The sequence below is a fragment of the Carassius carassius genome, chromosome 17, assembly GCF_963082965.1.
Source record: "Carassius carassius chromosome 17, fCarCar2.1, whole genome shotgun sequence".
NCBI lineage: Eukaryota > Metazoa > Chordata > Actinopteri > Cypriniformes > Cyprinidae > Carassius > Carassius carassius.
The window spans coordinates 1182587-1200600 of NC_081771.1; the positions used below are offsets into that span (position 1 = coordinate 1182587).

Sequence of the window (18014 nt, forward strand, 5' to 3'; positions counted from 1 at the left end):
CGCTCACCTTTTCTTCTCCGGACAAGCCTTTTTCCAGATGCCCCAAACAATCGGAAAGGGGCTTCATCGGAGAATATGACTTTGCCCCAGTCCTCAGCAGTCCATTCACTATACTTTCTGCAGAAGATCAATCTGTCCCTGATGTTTTTTTTGGAGAGAAGTGGCTTCTGTGCTGCCCTTCTTGACACCAGGCCATCTTCCAGAAGTCTTGGCCTCACTGTGCGTGCAGATGCGCTCACACCTGCCTGCTTCCATTCCTCAGCAAGCTCTGCACTGGTGGCACTCCGATCCCGCAGCTGAATCCTCTTTAGGAGACGATCCTGCCGCTTGCTGGACTTTCTTGGACGCCCTGAAGCCTTCTTTACAAGAATTGAACCTCTTTCCTTAAAGTTCTTGATGATCCTATAAATTGTTGATTTAGGTGCAATCTTAGTAGCCACAATATCCTTGCCTGTGAAGCCATTTTTATGCAACGCAATGATGGCTGCACGCGTTTCTTTGCAGGTCACCATGGTTAACAATGGAAGAACAATGATTTCAAGCATCACCCTCCTTTTAACATGTCAAGTCTGCCATTCTAACCCAATCAGCCTGACATAATGATCTCCAGCCTTGTACTCGTCAACATTCTCACCTGAGTTAACAAGACGATTACTGAAATGATCTCAGCAGCTTAATGACAGCAATGAAATGCAGTGGAATGGTTTTTTTGGGATTAAGTTAATTTTCATGGCAAAGAAGGACTATGCAATTCATCTGATCACTCTTCATAACTTTCTGAAGTATATGCAAATTGCTATTATAAAAACTTAAGCAGCAACTTTTCTGATTTCCAATATTTATGTAATTCTCAAAACTTTTGGCCACGACTGTAGATTCAAATCACATCACAAACACAAAAACAACTTCTGGGATTATTAGTGTTTTCATGCCAGCCTCTTTGTTTTTTTAAGTTTAATTTGGATAATAATTCCAAGGATCGACTGTTAAAAATTCATTCATGTAACAAATTATTTCACCACAGTATTTATATGCTACTTTATAGAATACCACAGTAATACAACCACAGATGCATCCAATAAACCAATGCAATTAATAAGAGAGCCTCGTAATGTGATCTCACCGAGGAAAGCGTCCACGAGGCAGCTGACGCCCCTCATCGCTCTGAAGAAGATCTGAGGCAGCTGTTTGAGACAGGGGTGCTGAATGACCTCCTGAGGAACGCCGTTTCCTCCAAGCAGCTGCTCCTGAAACTTTGGAGTGGAACTCACTATGACGGGATTGCTCAGGTCCACGGGGTTACTGAAGGAGAGAGAGACAAACTAACTACTTAGGTAAGCAGTCATGAGCAGAATGGATCCAGTGGAATGAGACAGTGAGCAGATGAAGACCTGAGCATGTGTAGAAATCGATACCACGTCTGAGCCACACAGTCGTTGTCCATCTCCGCTGGGATGAGGCTGGCGTCTTCCTCTGGGACTTTAAACGCAGGGAAGGACGGGCCGTACATGAACCGCAGAAGCCTGTGTGGAAGACAAATCAAATAAGAGGAAGGTCAAACAAGCAAAAGCACTGAAATCAATCTGTTGAAACAGAAGAGGCGTGGAGCTAGCAATGCCATGGTCAAGAGAATGCATGAGCTGATCAAATGCATATCTTAACGCATTTCAATAAAGGCTGTCAAATGCATAAACAGACATGGAAATTCAACTACATAGCAACATCTTGTGCTCAAAAGGTTTCTCTGGAGATTAAACTCACTTTTTTGGATCTTCTACGTTTTGGTGACTTGGACTTTCAAAGGACTTTTAAACGGTTTAATTATAAACATCTCCATTTGTGTTTCAAATATTACCCAAAGGTTCATGAGTTTGTAACGACTCAATTTTTCTCTTTTTTTTGGGCGGTAAACTATTCCTTTAAGAATGTGCAAAAGCAAAAAAAAAATTCAAATGGAACTACAAAAAAAAAGGTTATTTGAAAACAATTTCTGCGTTTTTAATGAATTTTGAGTCCATTTAGTGCAATCTCAATTCGTTATACATTTAATAAATTTTTTTTGGAGCTCATTGCCTTTAATGTACCTGCATTTCTGAAAGCACAATGATTGTGTGTCACAAACAAGCGTATTTCCCACTTTGCCATGAGCATATAAATAAGTTTACTACCTAGACAAGTGCGTTAATATTGAAAGGGTCGAAGTAAAAGCTATCAGCTAGAGGCATATACACGTCACAGACAAGTGACTCCATAAAAAAAAAATACAAATAATACATAGAAAGCATATTAAATCCACATAAAGTGTCTACTTTAATGTTTCAAATAACTTATGAAAATAAAATGCCAGAATACAGGTGAAACAATGTTTCATCGTCGTTCAGTGTAAAAAATATATTTTAAGGAAAAATTCAACAACATACTTATTCTGACATGCACACATATATTAAAGAATAAGTGGTCATAGAAAAATATTATTATATTTGAAATGATTAAAAATGCCTTGTTGACATATGGGTAAAACCTAGTGGTTTGAAGGATAGATGGGATAAACATTTTAAATGCCAGCTTTCAATGCCATCCAATGAATCTTGTTAGAAATATGCCTGCAGTGCATGTAAAAAGACACATTCTAATGTACAAACAAACAAATATATGCTATATTACATATTTATTTATATTGCATTTATTTGTCTTTGACCTAGAGAATCAGCGGATCAATGCTGTGCAGAAATGATATTGTCCTGGTAAATAAAAGCGCAGAAATAAAGCTGCAGCTAGGATGTACCTGGACGTGAGCGCAGCGATGACTTTACTCCACTGCTCCACCACTGGAGGGTGGTGTCTCCAGTTGGCCAGCATCTCTCGAGCCGTCTTCCAGTAGGGTGGTGTGGGGAAGCAGCGCGTGCAGGCCAGGAACCACACCTCAAACAGCACGCTGATCAACTTCTCGGCCAGCTTCTCTGCTATTCCACCTACAGGAGACACAAAACCAGCAGTCCCTGTCACACATTCAGCAGCTCTAGTGGAATAACAGCCATTCCTTTTGCTTTTGCTCAGAAAACAGAGCTTTTAGACTAGAAAATGCACTTCATTTATATATATATATAAAAAAAAAGAAAACAAATGTGACCCTGGACTACAAAACCACTCATAAGGGTACATTTTTTGAAATTGAGATTTATGCATCATCTGAAAGCTGAATAAATACGTTTTCCAATGATGTGTGGTTTGTTATGCTCGGACAATATTTGTCGGAGATACAACTATTTGAAAATCTGGAATCTCTAAATATTAAGAAAATCATATTTTTTTTCCTTTCTTTTAATATTTTGTATTACTTTATATGTCCAAAACTGTTATTTTACACAAAAAACAACAACAAATAAAATCACTTCTTAACATCTTGTTGCAACATTTGACAAACATCAAGACTGAATAAGATTGGTCAAAATCCCATGTTATTAAAGATGAAGTGCTATGCAGGCGATTTAACACAATATTGATCGATTACACAGCAATGCTGACTTAATATGCAACATTCAGATCTCAAATACATAAAATATGACCCTTTTTAGATATAGTTTTTTAAAGTAAAGTGTAAAGAAAATACTACATTAAATTACACATTTTTTAAAACTAAGTTGCATTGGATCTAAGCATGTCTCAAAGGTGACCTACACGGATCTCAAAAAAGTGAGTTACGACTGAAAGGTGAAAAGTTTGCATTTAAGAATAATTGATTGATATATTTGCATATGAAATGAGTAAAATTAGTAAAAGCAACCTTTCAACGTGTCACATAAATCTGATCATGCATACATGTCACTGGATTTTAAAAAGAGCAAAAAATGTGACACTTTTCTGAACTCGTTATCTTAAAACAGGAACCAAAATGACATCAAAAGAGTTCCATTTGAATACTGCACACAAAATGCAGTTTAGATGCAAAGCGTGCACCTTCTCTTATTTGTCATTCAATGTAAGTTCTAGTTAAATGCAGAACTTCTCTGTTTTAGAGGGAACATCATACGCACCCCCCACAGTGGGCGGAGCCAGCAGCGTGTCATTGATGCGCAGCAGGAAGAGGAACAGCACTTCCCATGTTTCCCTGGCCATGCTGTTCGAGTCACGAGCCAGCTTCTGCACCGCAGACAGCACTTGCTGACACAATTTAAAGTGCACCAGACTGAAGTGCTCTGGTCTGAAAGAAAGAAGCAAGAATATTCAAAATCAGAACGCACGAACAGGAAGTGCTACACTTACCAGAACGAAACCAACCCAATAATCACATGTGCAAAAACAAATCCAAAAATAATATTGTTAATGTCCTACGAAAGCCATTTTATCAGAGCAAAACAAATACTTTTCTTATTCGAAGATAATCATTACGTTTAATAATTTTAAAGAGATTTCTAATTCATATAATAGGTATTAGTATATTACGAGTGTAATATTACACTAATAGTGTTTACACTGTATAAAAAAAACAGGCTGTTTGAATTTGGAAAAGGAAGCATTCCTGTAATTTCATTACACAATTCTGCACTATTCTCCCAAAACAGGAAACACATTATAAATAAAATACAGTAAAAATAAAATATATATATTTTTTAAATTACAGGGGGAAAAAAAAGTATATATATGAGATTTTATATACATTTATCATATAGCAGTACAAAGGAAAAAGTAATAATTTTCTTATTATGAAAATGTTCAATGCATCCTTTAACAAGCATTTTAACAAGATTTTATCTATCTATCATCTATCTATCTATCTATCTATCTATCTATCTATCTATCTATCTATCTATCTATCTATCTATCTATCTATCTTTGTTTGAGCTGCAATAGACAATTTGACATTAAACTGCATAAAACATTATTATTAAACATTAATATTAAAAATATTAGTTTTTATTTTATGAGATATTAAGTGGACACCGCTCATTGAAATAGATGTTACAACATCAATGAAGCAAATTATTGTTATTGTTTCCCGTACTATTATCCAAATAAATAAATAAATACTGTAGGTACTGTACTGTACATAGTGTGCAGTATGCAGTTCATTCATCAAGTTTTGGTGCACAGTGCATCATGGGTAATTAAAACCGTAGGCCGAACACACCTGGGGAGGAAAAGGTTGTGCAGGTGTTTGAGGATGGTCTGGACGTAGAGGTTGGGCTCTTTGATGATGGGCTGGGGTATAGAGTCTCGTGGAGACACCAGGGCCATCATCCAGTCAGTGTAGACGTCCACACACAACTTCACTGTGTCTCCATCCAGCGGGAGCGTCAGACCGAAACACAGCACCTCCATGGTCCACTTCACCTGAGGACGACAAGCACAGCTTTAGATGGTTTGAGATGGATCACCGATCCTTGAGCTTGAGAGTGAAACACACTGGTTCTGTCAGCAGGAAACAGAACAGCGCTGCATTCAATGCATCTGCATTTCTGTGCGATTATATTCCAAACAGCATCAGTTGCCATGAGCTGGATCAGAGGTCAGGGAAAAAAACATTAAGAGGCCAAAGAGGGAATGGACAGGATTTCCTCTCCTCTTATCACAGAAGCCTACAGGAACCACACACACACACATACTTGCATTTGGGGTTTAAGGGGACTCTCCATACAGGGTTTTTATACTGTACGAGTATTATCTATCTCCCTACACCTAAACCTACCCCTTACAGAAAACTACTGGCAATTTTAGAATTTCATAAAACACAGTTTTGTATGTCTTTTAAATGTTTGTTTTTATGAAGTGTCCTCATACACCATGTTTATGTTGTAGTACACATGTCTTTATACACATTTGTGTCCTCATAAACCATAAACCAGTACACACACACACACACACACACACACAAACAGCAGAACAAACTCAACAAAGGCTTAAAACAGACTCAAACGTTTGCACTTTTAACATCTCAGCATGCGACTCATTTTAGATCAAGATGCAACTCAAACAGCGTGTTCTAACCAAATTATGCAAATATAAACGACTGCTGCTTTTTAACTTCCTAAAATCTAACTTCATTAGGAACTGCAACATTATACAGTTCATTTTTAAGTAGAGCTCATAAAGAGGCTGATTCACCGTCAGTGAAATGGGTTTCTGGAACAGCAGTTTTGGTTTCATAAATAAAAAAGATCAGTGGTTATCATTACTTAAAAAGATGCTTTTAAAAAACCAAACAAAAAAGACTATCAAAAACAGTGGCTTCAAATTTTATGGAATTCATGTTTTAAAACAAAATGCAAAAGTCCTGTTAACATTAATTAATGTATAAATTATAATCCACTGAAAATAAATTATGAGGGATTGAAGATAAAAAAGAAAACATCTAGCAAACATCTCTCCATATAAAATGTGAAGAACAAAATTAGAATTAAATATATATATATATATATATATATATATATATATATATATATATATATATATATATATGTGTGTGTGTATAGATAGATACTTTTAAGAAATAAAGTAGTGCTGTCAAACAATTAATCGCATCCAAAATAAAAGTATAATATATGTATGTGTACTGTGTATATTTATTCTGTAAGTATAAATACAAACACATTCATGTATATTTAAGAACAATAGGTTGTTTATATATTAAACATGTATATAACATAAAATATAATATTATACATATATATGTAAATATTACAAAACATATATACTGAATGTGTATGTATTTATATATACATAATAAACAAACACAATACACAAACATATGTTATGTAAATAAAAACTTATTTAGGATGCGATTAATCATCTGACAGCACTAAAATAAAGATAAAAGAGGTAAAACAGTCATTAAAAACAGCTGAAGTGATTGAAGCACATATTGTAAATGTATATTTATAAAGTGTTAAGCTTTCTCAAATGAGCCTGTCTTTGGCATGTCTGGTGAAAAGTGAAGTTGAACCATGTCAAATATGAGACAAACTGCACGGTGGAAACCAAAGACGTTCCACCCAAAAACCTGGGGCCTCGTTTATCAGCAGTGTGTAGAAAAGGGTCTATATTTTGTCTTTACATACAAGTACAAGTTGGTAAATCACACACTTTGCGTGAAATTGTGTTTATGGATACACAGTTTATAAACGAGGGCCCTGGATGTTGCTCTTGAGCTCAAGTTAACAGTCTGAATTAATTCAAACATCCACCCAGAATTCCTGCACAGCCTCAGCTTTGGACTTAAGACTGTCTTCGTGTTAGAGATGTTATGAAACACACACTTCTTACCTCCTTGTCAGTCTTGAGGAGGCACTCGTTCGGCGCTCCTCCGAGGCTGTTTCCCAGCGGCCGCACCACAGCGTTCGCCACGTCTCGCCCCACGCCGGCAGGGTAAGAGTGTAAGACGCTCAGGTGACCCTGATCCTGCTGGACCACCAGGTGTAAAGACCTCCACTCAGAGTACATGACCACGACTTCTGCTGGACCTGACTGAAGGATGAGACACACAACACCGCCGGTAAACTAAATCATCAAGATCACACACACACACACACACACGTCAAAGATGATAAGGGGTTTTCAAACAATTAGAATGTGTCCTGTTTATTTCATTTTTCTAAGCAAAAAAATATAACTTTTATGAGCAAAGAAGACACCCACAAAGATATCGTTCAATGTAAGAATAGTTCATATGACAAAACTGTCAGAAATTAAATGTAATACAGTTTAGTATGCTCATATATTTATACATACAGTGTGTTGTTTATATTGTACATAGATTTATCTGTTACATTGAATGACGATGGAACATTATTTAACCCATATTCTATTTTATTACAAACGTTTACAAAAGAAGCATTGGAGTAGACACGTTATTTGCGATTAATATGCTTATATGTATAAGCATATTTAATAAAAACACATATATATATATATATACATACATATATATATATATATATATAATAGGGCTGAAACGATTCGTCGAGTAACTCGATTACAAAAAATGATCGAGGCAAATTCCTCTGCCTCGAAGCCTATTTTAATTTATTTTAAATCTCACGTCAGGTTCTTTCGCAATGATTTTTTAAATGTGACACAACGCGTTTACGTCACCCACAAAGCGGAAGGAGACACAAGCGCTGCACTCGAAATCGCTTACACCTTTTTCAAAACGCAAGCGTGAGCGGAGCGCGAGTAGCGCGTCCGCGCAACTACACCGTCACTGCAGCAGCAGACTCTCGCGAGTATTCACACTGGAAGCGTATAAGTACAGTACAAGTAAAATTCTTTCAACATTTGTTTTGATAACAATACACCATACTTTCACCCAGAACGATTAATTAAAAAGTTTAAATGGGTAAATACATATTTGTTATACTTAATTTTCTTTTCTTGCATAATTGAGATTGCATAACTAGAAATTGGCATTGTTGTTAAAACGCTTGACATGCTTATTCTGTGCATTTTGAGTACGTTTTGTGTTAAATAGGGATGCACCGAATATTCGGCCACCGAAAATTTTCGGCCGAAAATGGCATTTTCGGTTTTCGGCCGATAGACTTTTATCACCAAAACAACACGGCCGAAATGTTGTTTCAAACAGAAACCACGACCTGCACGTGCACATAGCGCAGACCACGAGCTCCCCGCGACATTCACTTCACACCAGTGAGAACATTCTCTCTCTTCTTTTTCCTTTATTCGCAGCACTAAAGCGTCTCCAAACAAAGAGATTGAGACGGACCACGAAGTGAAAACAAAGAAAAGTAGAGTCTTATAGAGTCTGTTAGCACACGTATCACTGAGATCTTTTTGGATCCTCTGCACTTCTTCGCAAATGTGCTTGATCCGCGTTATAAAGACCATTACTTGGATGCGGAAATAAGGCAGCGCGCACGAGAAATGATCCAGGCCGCGCTGGATGCGGAGAACCCGTGTGGAGACGGAGAAGCGCCAAGCGCAGGAGACTGAGATCAGAGCGCAGAAAAAAAGACTCACCTCTGTGCACCAGATGAGGGGCATGCACCCTCGGTGTCTGATGTGTTCAGTGGAATTCTCCAAGAAAGTGCCTCAAATAATAATAATACGTTGGCTATTTTGTTCTTAGGCTACTATATATGTGACATTATATATATATATATATACACACACACACACACACACACACACACACATACATACATAATATCAGATTGTAGCCATTTTTCTGCTAGATTTCTTTAATTTGATAAAAATGTTTATATATGCCCTGGCCCTATTTGAATACACTCTCTCAAATATTTCTCAAATGTCAGGCAGATGACAAGCTCAACTGCTCAACAGCTAGATGGTTATCTGTCTGAAGTCCCCATCCCCAGAAGTGATAACAGTCTTGCCTACTGGAGAAGTAATACAGTCCTACAGAGAAAAATTTCAAATGCACTTCACCTAAATGCACTTTGTTTTTATGAGAGAGCAGTTAATTTTAAAACCTTTCTGCAGGCCAGTAGGCCTGTACATTATTATTTAATATACACATGAGTGGGATACATTTTAGTTTGAATTTTATTTTAATACTGTGCATTGTTGCAATGTGCTTAATAAATATTTGCATAATTTGTAATTATGTATTTTTATGTTTTTTAAATAATTATCTTTGAAACTTTTTATATTAATTTATGCAATTGCAATGTCTTAATTTTAGTAAAGTTAGTACACGGTCATAGCAATAAATGCAATGGTACTAATAAGGCCATCCTTAAAAATATTCTTGTTTGCCGTAACCCGACCGACCCTTTCAATTAAGCACCGACTCAATTTTTTTTTTTTTTTGCTTGTAGTCCGACCGACTTGCCGATTGTAAATTTGCGTTAAGACCGACCAATTATTTTTTTACTCTTCAAACAACTAATACAAACGCAATAAAATACTATTAATTATATTTAAGTAAGTATTGTAAATATATAAGTTGCCTTGGCCTACATACAAATGAAGGCTATCTTCTTTAATTAAAAAAAAAAACCCTTGACGTCATCTGTGTTTACACGGATGTCACACTGTGGCCTGTGCGTTCGCTTCGTCTCAGACTCTCACTCACTGTCAGAGTCAACGGTTCGCGCTTGGTAATGATGGCTGCGGCTGCAGTAAACTAAATGTTCGCGGTCACTGTTCAAAGTCATACGGGTTCGGGCACCATAATACATCTAAAAAAATGCATTAAAACAGCTCGACACCGCTTTAACTTGGCACAACGTTCTGGAAAAACTGTGCCCATGCAGATCTTTTCCCATCCCTTCTCCTCTCTAGTCTAAAACCGTGACCGTGTCGACTGTCACTTTATGTTCGAAAATCTATTGCACGAATCAACCAACACAAGTTTCGAAAACGAAAATAAGAAAATGTTTTTAACGACCTTTTCTCGGAGCGCGTCCAGGTTTTTTTTTTTTTTTTTTTTTTGAACAGGCATCACACAGCAACTGCAGCTTCGGACAAACACGCATAACAGCAAATAATACTTCTGCACAATGTTTCTCTTTTTACAACAGAAATGTGAATTCAGCTGGTATTCAGACTCATACAGTTTCGGCTTGAATTGCCTAGGGCTGTCAAAATAGCTGAAAAACCAAATTCGAATTTTTTACTTAAATATGATCAAAATTCGAATTGTATTCGAATTTTAAATGCATAATTTCAGTTAGGGTGAAGAAAAGCTTTTTGCTTCTCTTCTGAGGCTCAAGATAGCGCATCGAGCAAAATATTACTGCATGTTCATTCAAAGCATTAGAATACATGACTGTTAAAAAAACATAATATTTAAAATAATGTTTATGAACCAATTATTATTAATTAAGTTGCTTAAAGAACTATAAAAAAAAACAGCATCATGTATGCATGCATTGTTAAATAAATAAAAAGGGCGGAAAACCAGTCACACAGGATACATTGTTTCATTTAAAAACATGAGATGCGCGAAATATGCGTCCTGTGTGAACGGCTTGGTTTCAGTTTTGATGTAAACAAGATCTTCTCCACATTGATTTTTTATTTTTTTAAGTGGCTTCAACTGGATAGGCTAAGATAACCTTATAATGCATTGACACATATATTGTCATCGCATCTCGTGCGCGTACACGAGGTGAAAGATGAGAAAGCAGATCCTGCGTGTCGAGCTCGTCCGCCTTTGAAAGTTGTGTAGACACAGCTGTGCATGGCGAGGTGGACTGGAACACGTACCGGGGCTCATAAGGCAGCTTCCTTAATGCACACCTAAAATTCATATGCGCATTCGAATGTGGATTTTTATTTTAAATTCGACAAATATTCGAAAAAATATTTTTTTTTGATAGCCTAAGAAAATCGCCTGTGCGATTTTTTTGTTGTTGAAATTTAATCGCAAACACAGCCATGTTGAAGCCTGCAGTAAATGTTTTGCATTATGGCAGTCCACTCTGCTTATTGTTTTTCGAAAATGTTGCACTCCTGTTTGTCATTTTGCACGTAACTTCACGCCAATAAATCATCAGAAATATTGGTCTTTACCAATATATTGAATCTTTACATTCGTCCTGCCTGTTGTCCGTGGATTTACCTATATTTGGTGTTATTTGCCGTATAAAACTTTAGACATGCAAAATCGATTTTACAATCGATTCAATGAACACTCGTCACTCAAATCAAACAGGATTTTTTTCACAAAAGTGACAACCCAAGAAAGCTAGTAAACGTTCTCTCATTTGTAGGTTGCATTGATACGTAGCGGTGGATGCAAGTAAAACAGTACCTCATTTTTTTTCTCACCTGAAATTCATGCAATAAACATGTTTTTGACAAAGATTTAAATTTGTTTGTGGTCTATATAGCCTGCATCAAAATGAGGTTTGCAATGATGCGGCCGAAGGCACGGGTTGAAGACCCAGTCGGTGATGTCACAATATGCTAATTTGTTTAAATTCATACCAACGTCATCACCATCACAAAAATTAACTTTTTTTTTTTACATTGAAACTTGAAAAAAAAAATATAGACCGACCTACCGACCCTTTTTTTTTTTTTATTACCGTTACTGCAAACCAAAATATTTTTAACGATGGCCTTATTGGCATAATTTCTTTCGGTGTTTCGGTTTCGGTTTTCGGCCTTGGTTTTCTCTTTTTTGGTTTCGGCCAAGAATTTTAATTTCGGTGCATCCCTAGTGTTAAACCACATTTATTTTGTCCATCAAAAGTGTGCTTTCACTTTAATTGAGCGTGAGCAGCACAGCAAAAATAGACCGGATGCCGAAACCCCTGCTGCCCTGCTGTTCACGCGACGCTCCTGCTTGACGCTCACGCGCTGCTCCTGGTCCCGGTGTGAATGCACTTATTGATTAACATGGACGCCGAAAAAAAAATACGCGCTGCTCGCACGCTGCTCACGCTTACGGTGTGAAAGAGGGGTTACTGCAAGGAGTCAGCAGTGTTTTGATTTGAGGGCGCGGGCAAACGTAAAGAGAACGTCGTGGCATGTGTCCATTGCAAGATAGAGCTGGCATACCACAACTAGGGCCCTATGATTTCCATAATGCAGAAAATGCAGAGGGAATCGCGGAATCCAGTCCTAAAAACTGAATTTACAGTTTAACGCGGAATGGCACAGAATTTGCAAAATTTTGAATGAATTCATCAAAAACAGGTCATTGCACTTACATCAAATCACGATATGGACTAATATCTGTAAATATTAATCCGGAATAGTCTATTTAAATATGAATCCTGCATGTTCTGCGTGTCTTTGTTAATGAATGGAGCAGAAGCGCGTCTTCATTCATTAAACACACTGAAGCGCGCGTGACGCTCCGGTGATTTCAGCGTCTGCTGTCTCACTAAATAAGACGTGAACACATGAACAACATCTCCAGAACTGCTCTGACAGTCACTTCATGAGCATTTGACCGTTTGATTTGAGTAAAACTAGCCTCACATCACATACACAGAACTGTAAAGGTACGCCAACCCGTCAAAATAAAAGTCCGGTTAAAGAATGTAAAGCAGAATGTATATAGCCTACTACAAAAAAAAAAAAAAAAACTTTTTTTTTTTTAATCACACAACATTTCTTTCATGTTTTATTTTTTATAGTAAATCCCCTTTGTTTACCAAAAAGTTAAGTAAATTTTCAATAATTAAAAGATTAAATGTTTAATGCGTTTAATGTGCATCTCAGAAAATGCTTTATTTAAAACCACAACTGATTGGCACTTAAATGCACTTAATTCATCTGTCAACTTTCTTGTCATTGTTCACAGTACAAGTACAAACAGAGAAACAATGGGTAATAATTAAATGTTTATTTTTGATGTGTGCATAGCATTTTATGCATTTAAAAATTAAAAATATTTTTTTTTCTAAAAAAGGAAACGTAGTTGTCATTGTAAGAGACCCAGGAGTCTTATTTTCTCTTGCATAATGAATATTACACTTTAAGCAAAAACACATTTTATCCGATTACTCGATTAATTGATGGAATTTTTGGTAGAATACTCGATTACTAAAATATTCGATAGCTACAGCCCTAATATATAATTAAATTATCTTTAACCCTACATATACAATTATATACATTTCTGTGTTTTTAGGAATTTATTTGAATAAGCACACACACTTTTTATTTATATTTAATTTAAATGAAATATTTCAATATTTTACCATAGTGATTTTGTGTATTTATTTTAATATAAATTTGTACTGTTGTGAACACACGTAAAATATTATGAATATTTAATTTGAATTAATCTTATACCAAATAAATAATTATACAACTTACAAGAATGTGTGTATAATATATATATACTGTAATATATATATATGTATATGTATACACCCGGACTCTGTTTTAATCATTCTCGGGGACTTTAATAAAGCCAATCTCTCCCGTGAACTGCCAAAATACAGACAGCATGTTACCTGTCCCACCAGAGACAGTAATATACTGGATCACTGTTACACCACAATAAAGGATGCATATCACTCTGTTCCACGAGCAGCTTTGGGACGTTCTGATCACTGTCTGGTTCATCTTATACCGACCTACAAGCAGAAACTTAAATCTGCTAAACCTGTAGTAAAGACTGTGAAGAGATGGACCAGCGAAACAGAGCAGGATTTACAATCTTGTTTTGACATCACAGACTGGAGTGTTTTTGAAGCTGCTACCACCGATCTGGACGAACTCACAGAGACTGTAACATCCTATATTAGTTTCTGTGAGGATATATGCATTCCTACCAGGACTTATTTAACATTTAACAATGATAAGCCATGGTTTACAGTAAAACTCAGACACCTTCGTCAGGCCAAAGAGGATGCCTACAGAAATGGGGACAGAGTCTTGTACAATCAGGCCAGGAACACACTGAACAAAGAGATTAGAGCGGCTAAAAAGACCTACGCTAAAAAGTTGGAAGACCAGTTTACTTCCAACGACTCTACTTCAGTTTGGAGAGGACTGAGAGCCATCACAAACTACAAGACACCATCCCCTTGCACTGAGGCTAATCAACGACTTGCTAACGACCTGAATGAGTTTTATTGTAGATTTGAAACCCCCAACACCCACTCTGACCATCTCCCTACACAACCATTAACACCTCCTGCAATCCCCCTCTCCATACCTCCTGCTCTTCAAATCTGTGAAGATGATGTGCGCCAGGTCTTCAAGAAGAACAAAAGAAGAAAAGCACCAGGCCCAGATGGCATTACACCAGCCTGTCTGAAAATCTGTGCTGACCAGCTGGCCCCCATGTTTTCACAGATCTTCAACAGATCTCTGGAGTTGTGTGAAGTGCCTTCCTGCTTCAAACGCTCCACCATAATCCCCATTCCAAAGAAACCCAAGATGACAGGACTTAACGACTACAGACCTGTGGCTCTAACGTCTGTCGTCATGAAGTCGTTTGAAAAACTGGTTCTGGCTTATCTGAAGGACATCACTGGACCCTTACTGGACCCCCTGCAGTTTGCGTACCGAGCAAACAGGTCCGTGGATGATGCAATCAACATGGCATTGCACTTCATCCTGCAACATCTGGACAAAACAGGGACTTATGTGAGGATCCTGTTTGTGGACTTTAGTTCGGCTTTCAACACCATCATCCCAACAACCCTCCAGACCAAACTGACCCAGCTCTCTGTTCCTAGCTCTATCTGTCAGTGGATCACCAGCTTTCTGACAGATAGGCAACAGTTAGTGAGACTGGGGAAATTCATGTCAAACAGCTGCTCCACCAACACTGGTGCCCCTCAGGGATGTGTTCTCTCCCCTCTGCTCTTCTCCCTGTACACCAACGACTGCACCTCTAAAGACCCCTCTGTCAAGCTCCTGAAGTTTGCAGACGACACTACAGTCATCGGCCTCATCCAGGACGGTGACGAGTCTGCTTATAGACAGGAGGTTGAGCAACTGGCTGTCTGGTGCAGTCTTAACAACCTGGAGCTGAACACGCTCAAAACAGTGGAGATGATCGTGGACTTTAGGAGAAACCCCCGTGCACTTTCCCCACTCACCATCATGAACAGCACTGTGGCTGCAGTGGCGTCATTCAGATTACTGGGAACCACCATCTCTCAGGACCTGAAGTGGGACAATCACATTGGCTCCATTGTGAAAAAAGCCCAACAAAGGTTGTACTTCCTTCGCCAGCTGAGGAAGTTTAACCTGCCACAGGAGCTGCTGAAACAGTTCTACTCAGCCGTCATTGAGTCAGTCCTGTGTACTTCAATTACTGTCTGGTTTGGTTCAGCTACAAAATCAGATATCAGAAGACTACAGAGAACTGTTCGGACTGCTGAAAGGATTATTAGTGCTCCCCTGCCCACCCTCCAAGAACTGTACACATCCAGAGTGAGGAAAAGGACTCAGAAAATCACTCTGGATCCCTCACATCCAAGTCACCCCATCTTTGAACTTTTGCCATCTGGCCGGCGCCTCAGAGCCGCAAATACAAGAACAGCAAGGCACAAGAATAGTTTCTTCCCCCAGGCAATCTACCTCATGAACAGTTAAATGTTTCCCACTTAAACTTATGCTTATGCAAAAATGTGCAATATCCTTATATTTATTTGTTACCCCTCCATCCTAGAACATTCCTGCATCTCACTCAATCCTATTCCATTATCATTTATAGCACAATTGTTAATACACTTATTTATTTGCCAATTTGTAAATCTCCTGGAATTTTTTTTTTTTTGTCTGTGTGTTGTTGTCTCTGTTTACTGGAAGCTTATGTCACTAAAACAAATTCCTTGTATGCGCAAGCATACTTGGCAATAAAGCTCTTTCTGATTCTGATTCTGATATAGACACACATATATATATATATATATATTACAGTATATAAAGCTATCTTATGATACATGCCATTACTGAGTTATAAAAGTAACCGTCCTGTTTCATAACAAGCTTCCTCTTATCAAACATCAGAGTCTGCTGTCACTTACAGAAGTGATGAGAAAAAGATGCAGGACGGTGTTTTATTATTGATTATTTATAATTATATATGGAATAACTACGAACTTACATATAATATAAAAGTACAAACAAACACTATACACTTTTATGATCACACACACAGAGAAGAACAGCATGGCTCATGTCTAAAAAAACATGATGAATTACCATATAACTATGCATTCACATGTTAATCTAAAATAGATAAATAAATGCAGATAAATTCAGATGATGTTTTCAATTCGACTTCCGTAGTCGCTGTGTTTATTAGCCTCTGTGCTGCTAACCGATCGGATACGAGTCAAATAAGTTTAAATACTAGACACACGCTAACATTCATACTTACATATTCATTTTACGCCCCTTAGACCATTTTTATGCAAACTATAACGTTAACTTACTCATATTATGATTAAACGCTAAGTTAGTCTGTTAGCAGCTCGCAAGCTAAGCTAAGCTAACAAAACACTGACTGATTCCCAACGGTGACAGAACCACTAATTTATTGCTAAACGTTCAAACAGTCGAGCAAAAAAAAACAAACAAGATTACCTTCCCCCCGTACAAATAAACCAGGAAAACTCTTATATTTGCAGTAGTTTTTGACGTTTTCCCAGCTTTGGCGCGAATTAGTCAGATATGTTTGTTTGATTTCTGCCTCACGGAGCCTTCAAAACAAACAAATGACAGCTGTCAATCATCGATCATAATTTCTTCAAAGTCATTAACCTTTAAATCAAATAGTTATAAGCTTTGTGTTCACTGTAACAGGCCGCAATGCGGGACTGTGGGCTTGTCTTAAATCTACTACGCTCGCTTACTAACATTAGATAGCGCACTTTGATTCATACTAGACATAGATTAAAGGATTCTGCTAACATGTTTCAAGGTCTTCTTTGCCTCAAAGTACGGGCTAAGCAAGCAGCACACTTGGCTATGAAACTATAATGGCCCTTAGTGCTGTCTACGTAGGCAGCTCGCTAGGTTTTAGTACGCGGACCATGTGACAGTTGACCGAGCCGAACACACAAACGCAACACACACATATGAATAAACCGCGTTACCTGATTCAGTTCACATATCAATCAGTCGGTGTTTCTCGTGATTTCGCGGAGAAAGCGGGTTTGATCGAGCAGCATGTTTGTCGGTAGATCAAGAGATCAGATCCGCCTCTCCATCGTCTGCACAGGCGGCGGGGACTGAAGTGAACGAACCGTTCGTTTGAACCGATTCTCCCAAATGATTCAATCGCACAGATTCGCCAGCGTTTGTAAATCACTCGACTCTGTGCTGGGGTGGTGATGTTGAAATCATACACAACACCACAATATTGCCTCCCCAGTGCCAAAATCAAACTATATTGAAATCACGCCACTAAATGCAATTAAAACGGTCAAGTTAGCATGTTTCGTCGAAATTTCTGCAAACAGAAAGTGAACACTTGCGTAAAGGTTCAGAGGCGGCGTCAGACAGTAAAAACAAGGTGATTTGATGAATATAATTATATTATTAGCATATTCATGAGATTGTATAAATGCTATTAATTCGATTAAATTACCATAACGAAAAACGTGTAA

The 18014-nt window shown here is 37.7% G+C and overlaps 1 protein-coding gene across 2 annotated transcripts in view; it reads right to left on the minus strand.

Annotated features, from left to right (window-relative positions):
• Nucleotides 1–17666, minus strand: part of LOC132160705 (ral GTPase-activating protein subunit beta-like) — a 41643-nt gene extending 23977 nt beyond the window's left edge. Inside the window, exons 1-7 of one of the 2 annotated variants that reach the window (XM_059570359.1) lie at nucleotides 17502–17666; nucleotides 7261–7461; nucleotides 5129–5331; nucleotides 4035–4201; nucleotides 2786–2972; nucleotides 1392–1523; nucleotides 1124–1302 (exon numbers count right to left, since the gene is read on the minus strand). In XM_059570359.1, coding sequence (XP_059426342.1) covers nucleotides 1124–1302; nucleotides 1392–1523; nucleotides 2786–2972; nucleotides 4035–4201; nucleotides 5129–5331; nucleotides 7261–7437 — 1045 coding nt within the window. In that variant the 5' untranslated portion in view covers nucleotides 7438–7461; nucleotides 17502–17666. The remainder of the gene's footprint in view (nucleotides 1–1123; nucleotides 1303–1391; nucleotides 1524–2785; nucleotides 2973–4034; nucleotides 4202–5128; nucleotides 5332–7260; nucleotides 7462–17501) is intronic. The other variant, XM_059570358.1, reaches the window with a different exon arrangement.
• Nucleotides 17667–18014: the final 348 nt, after the last annotated feature.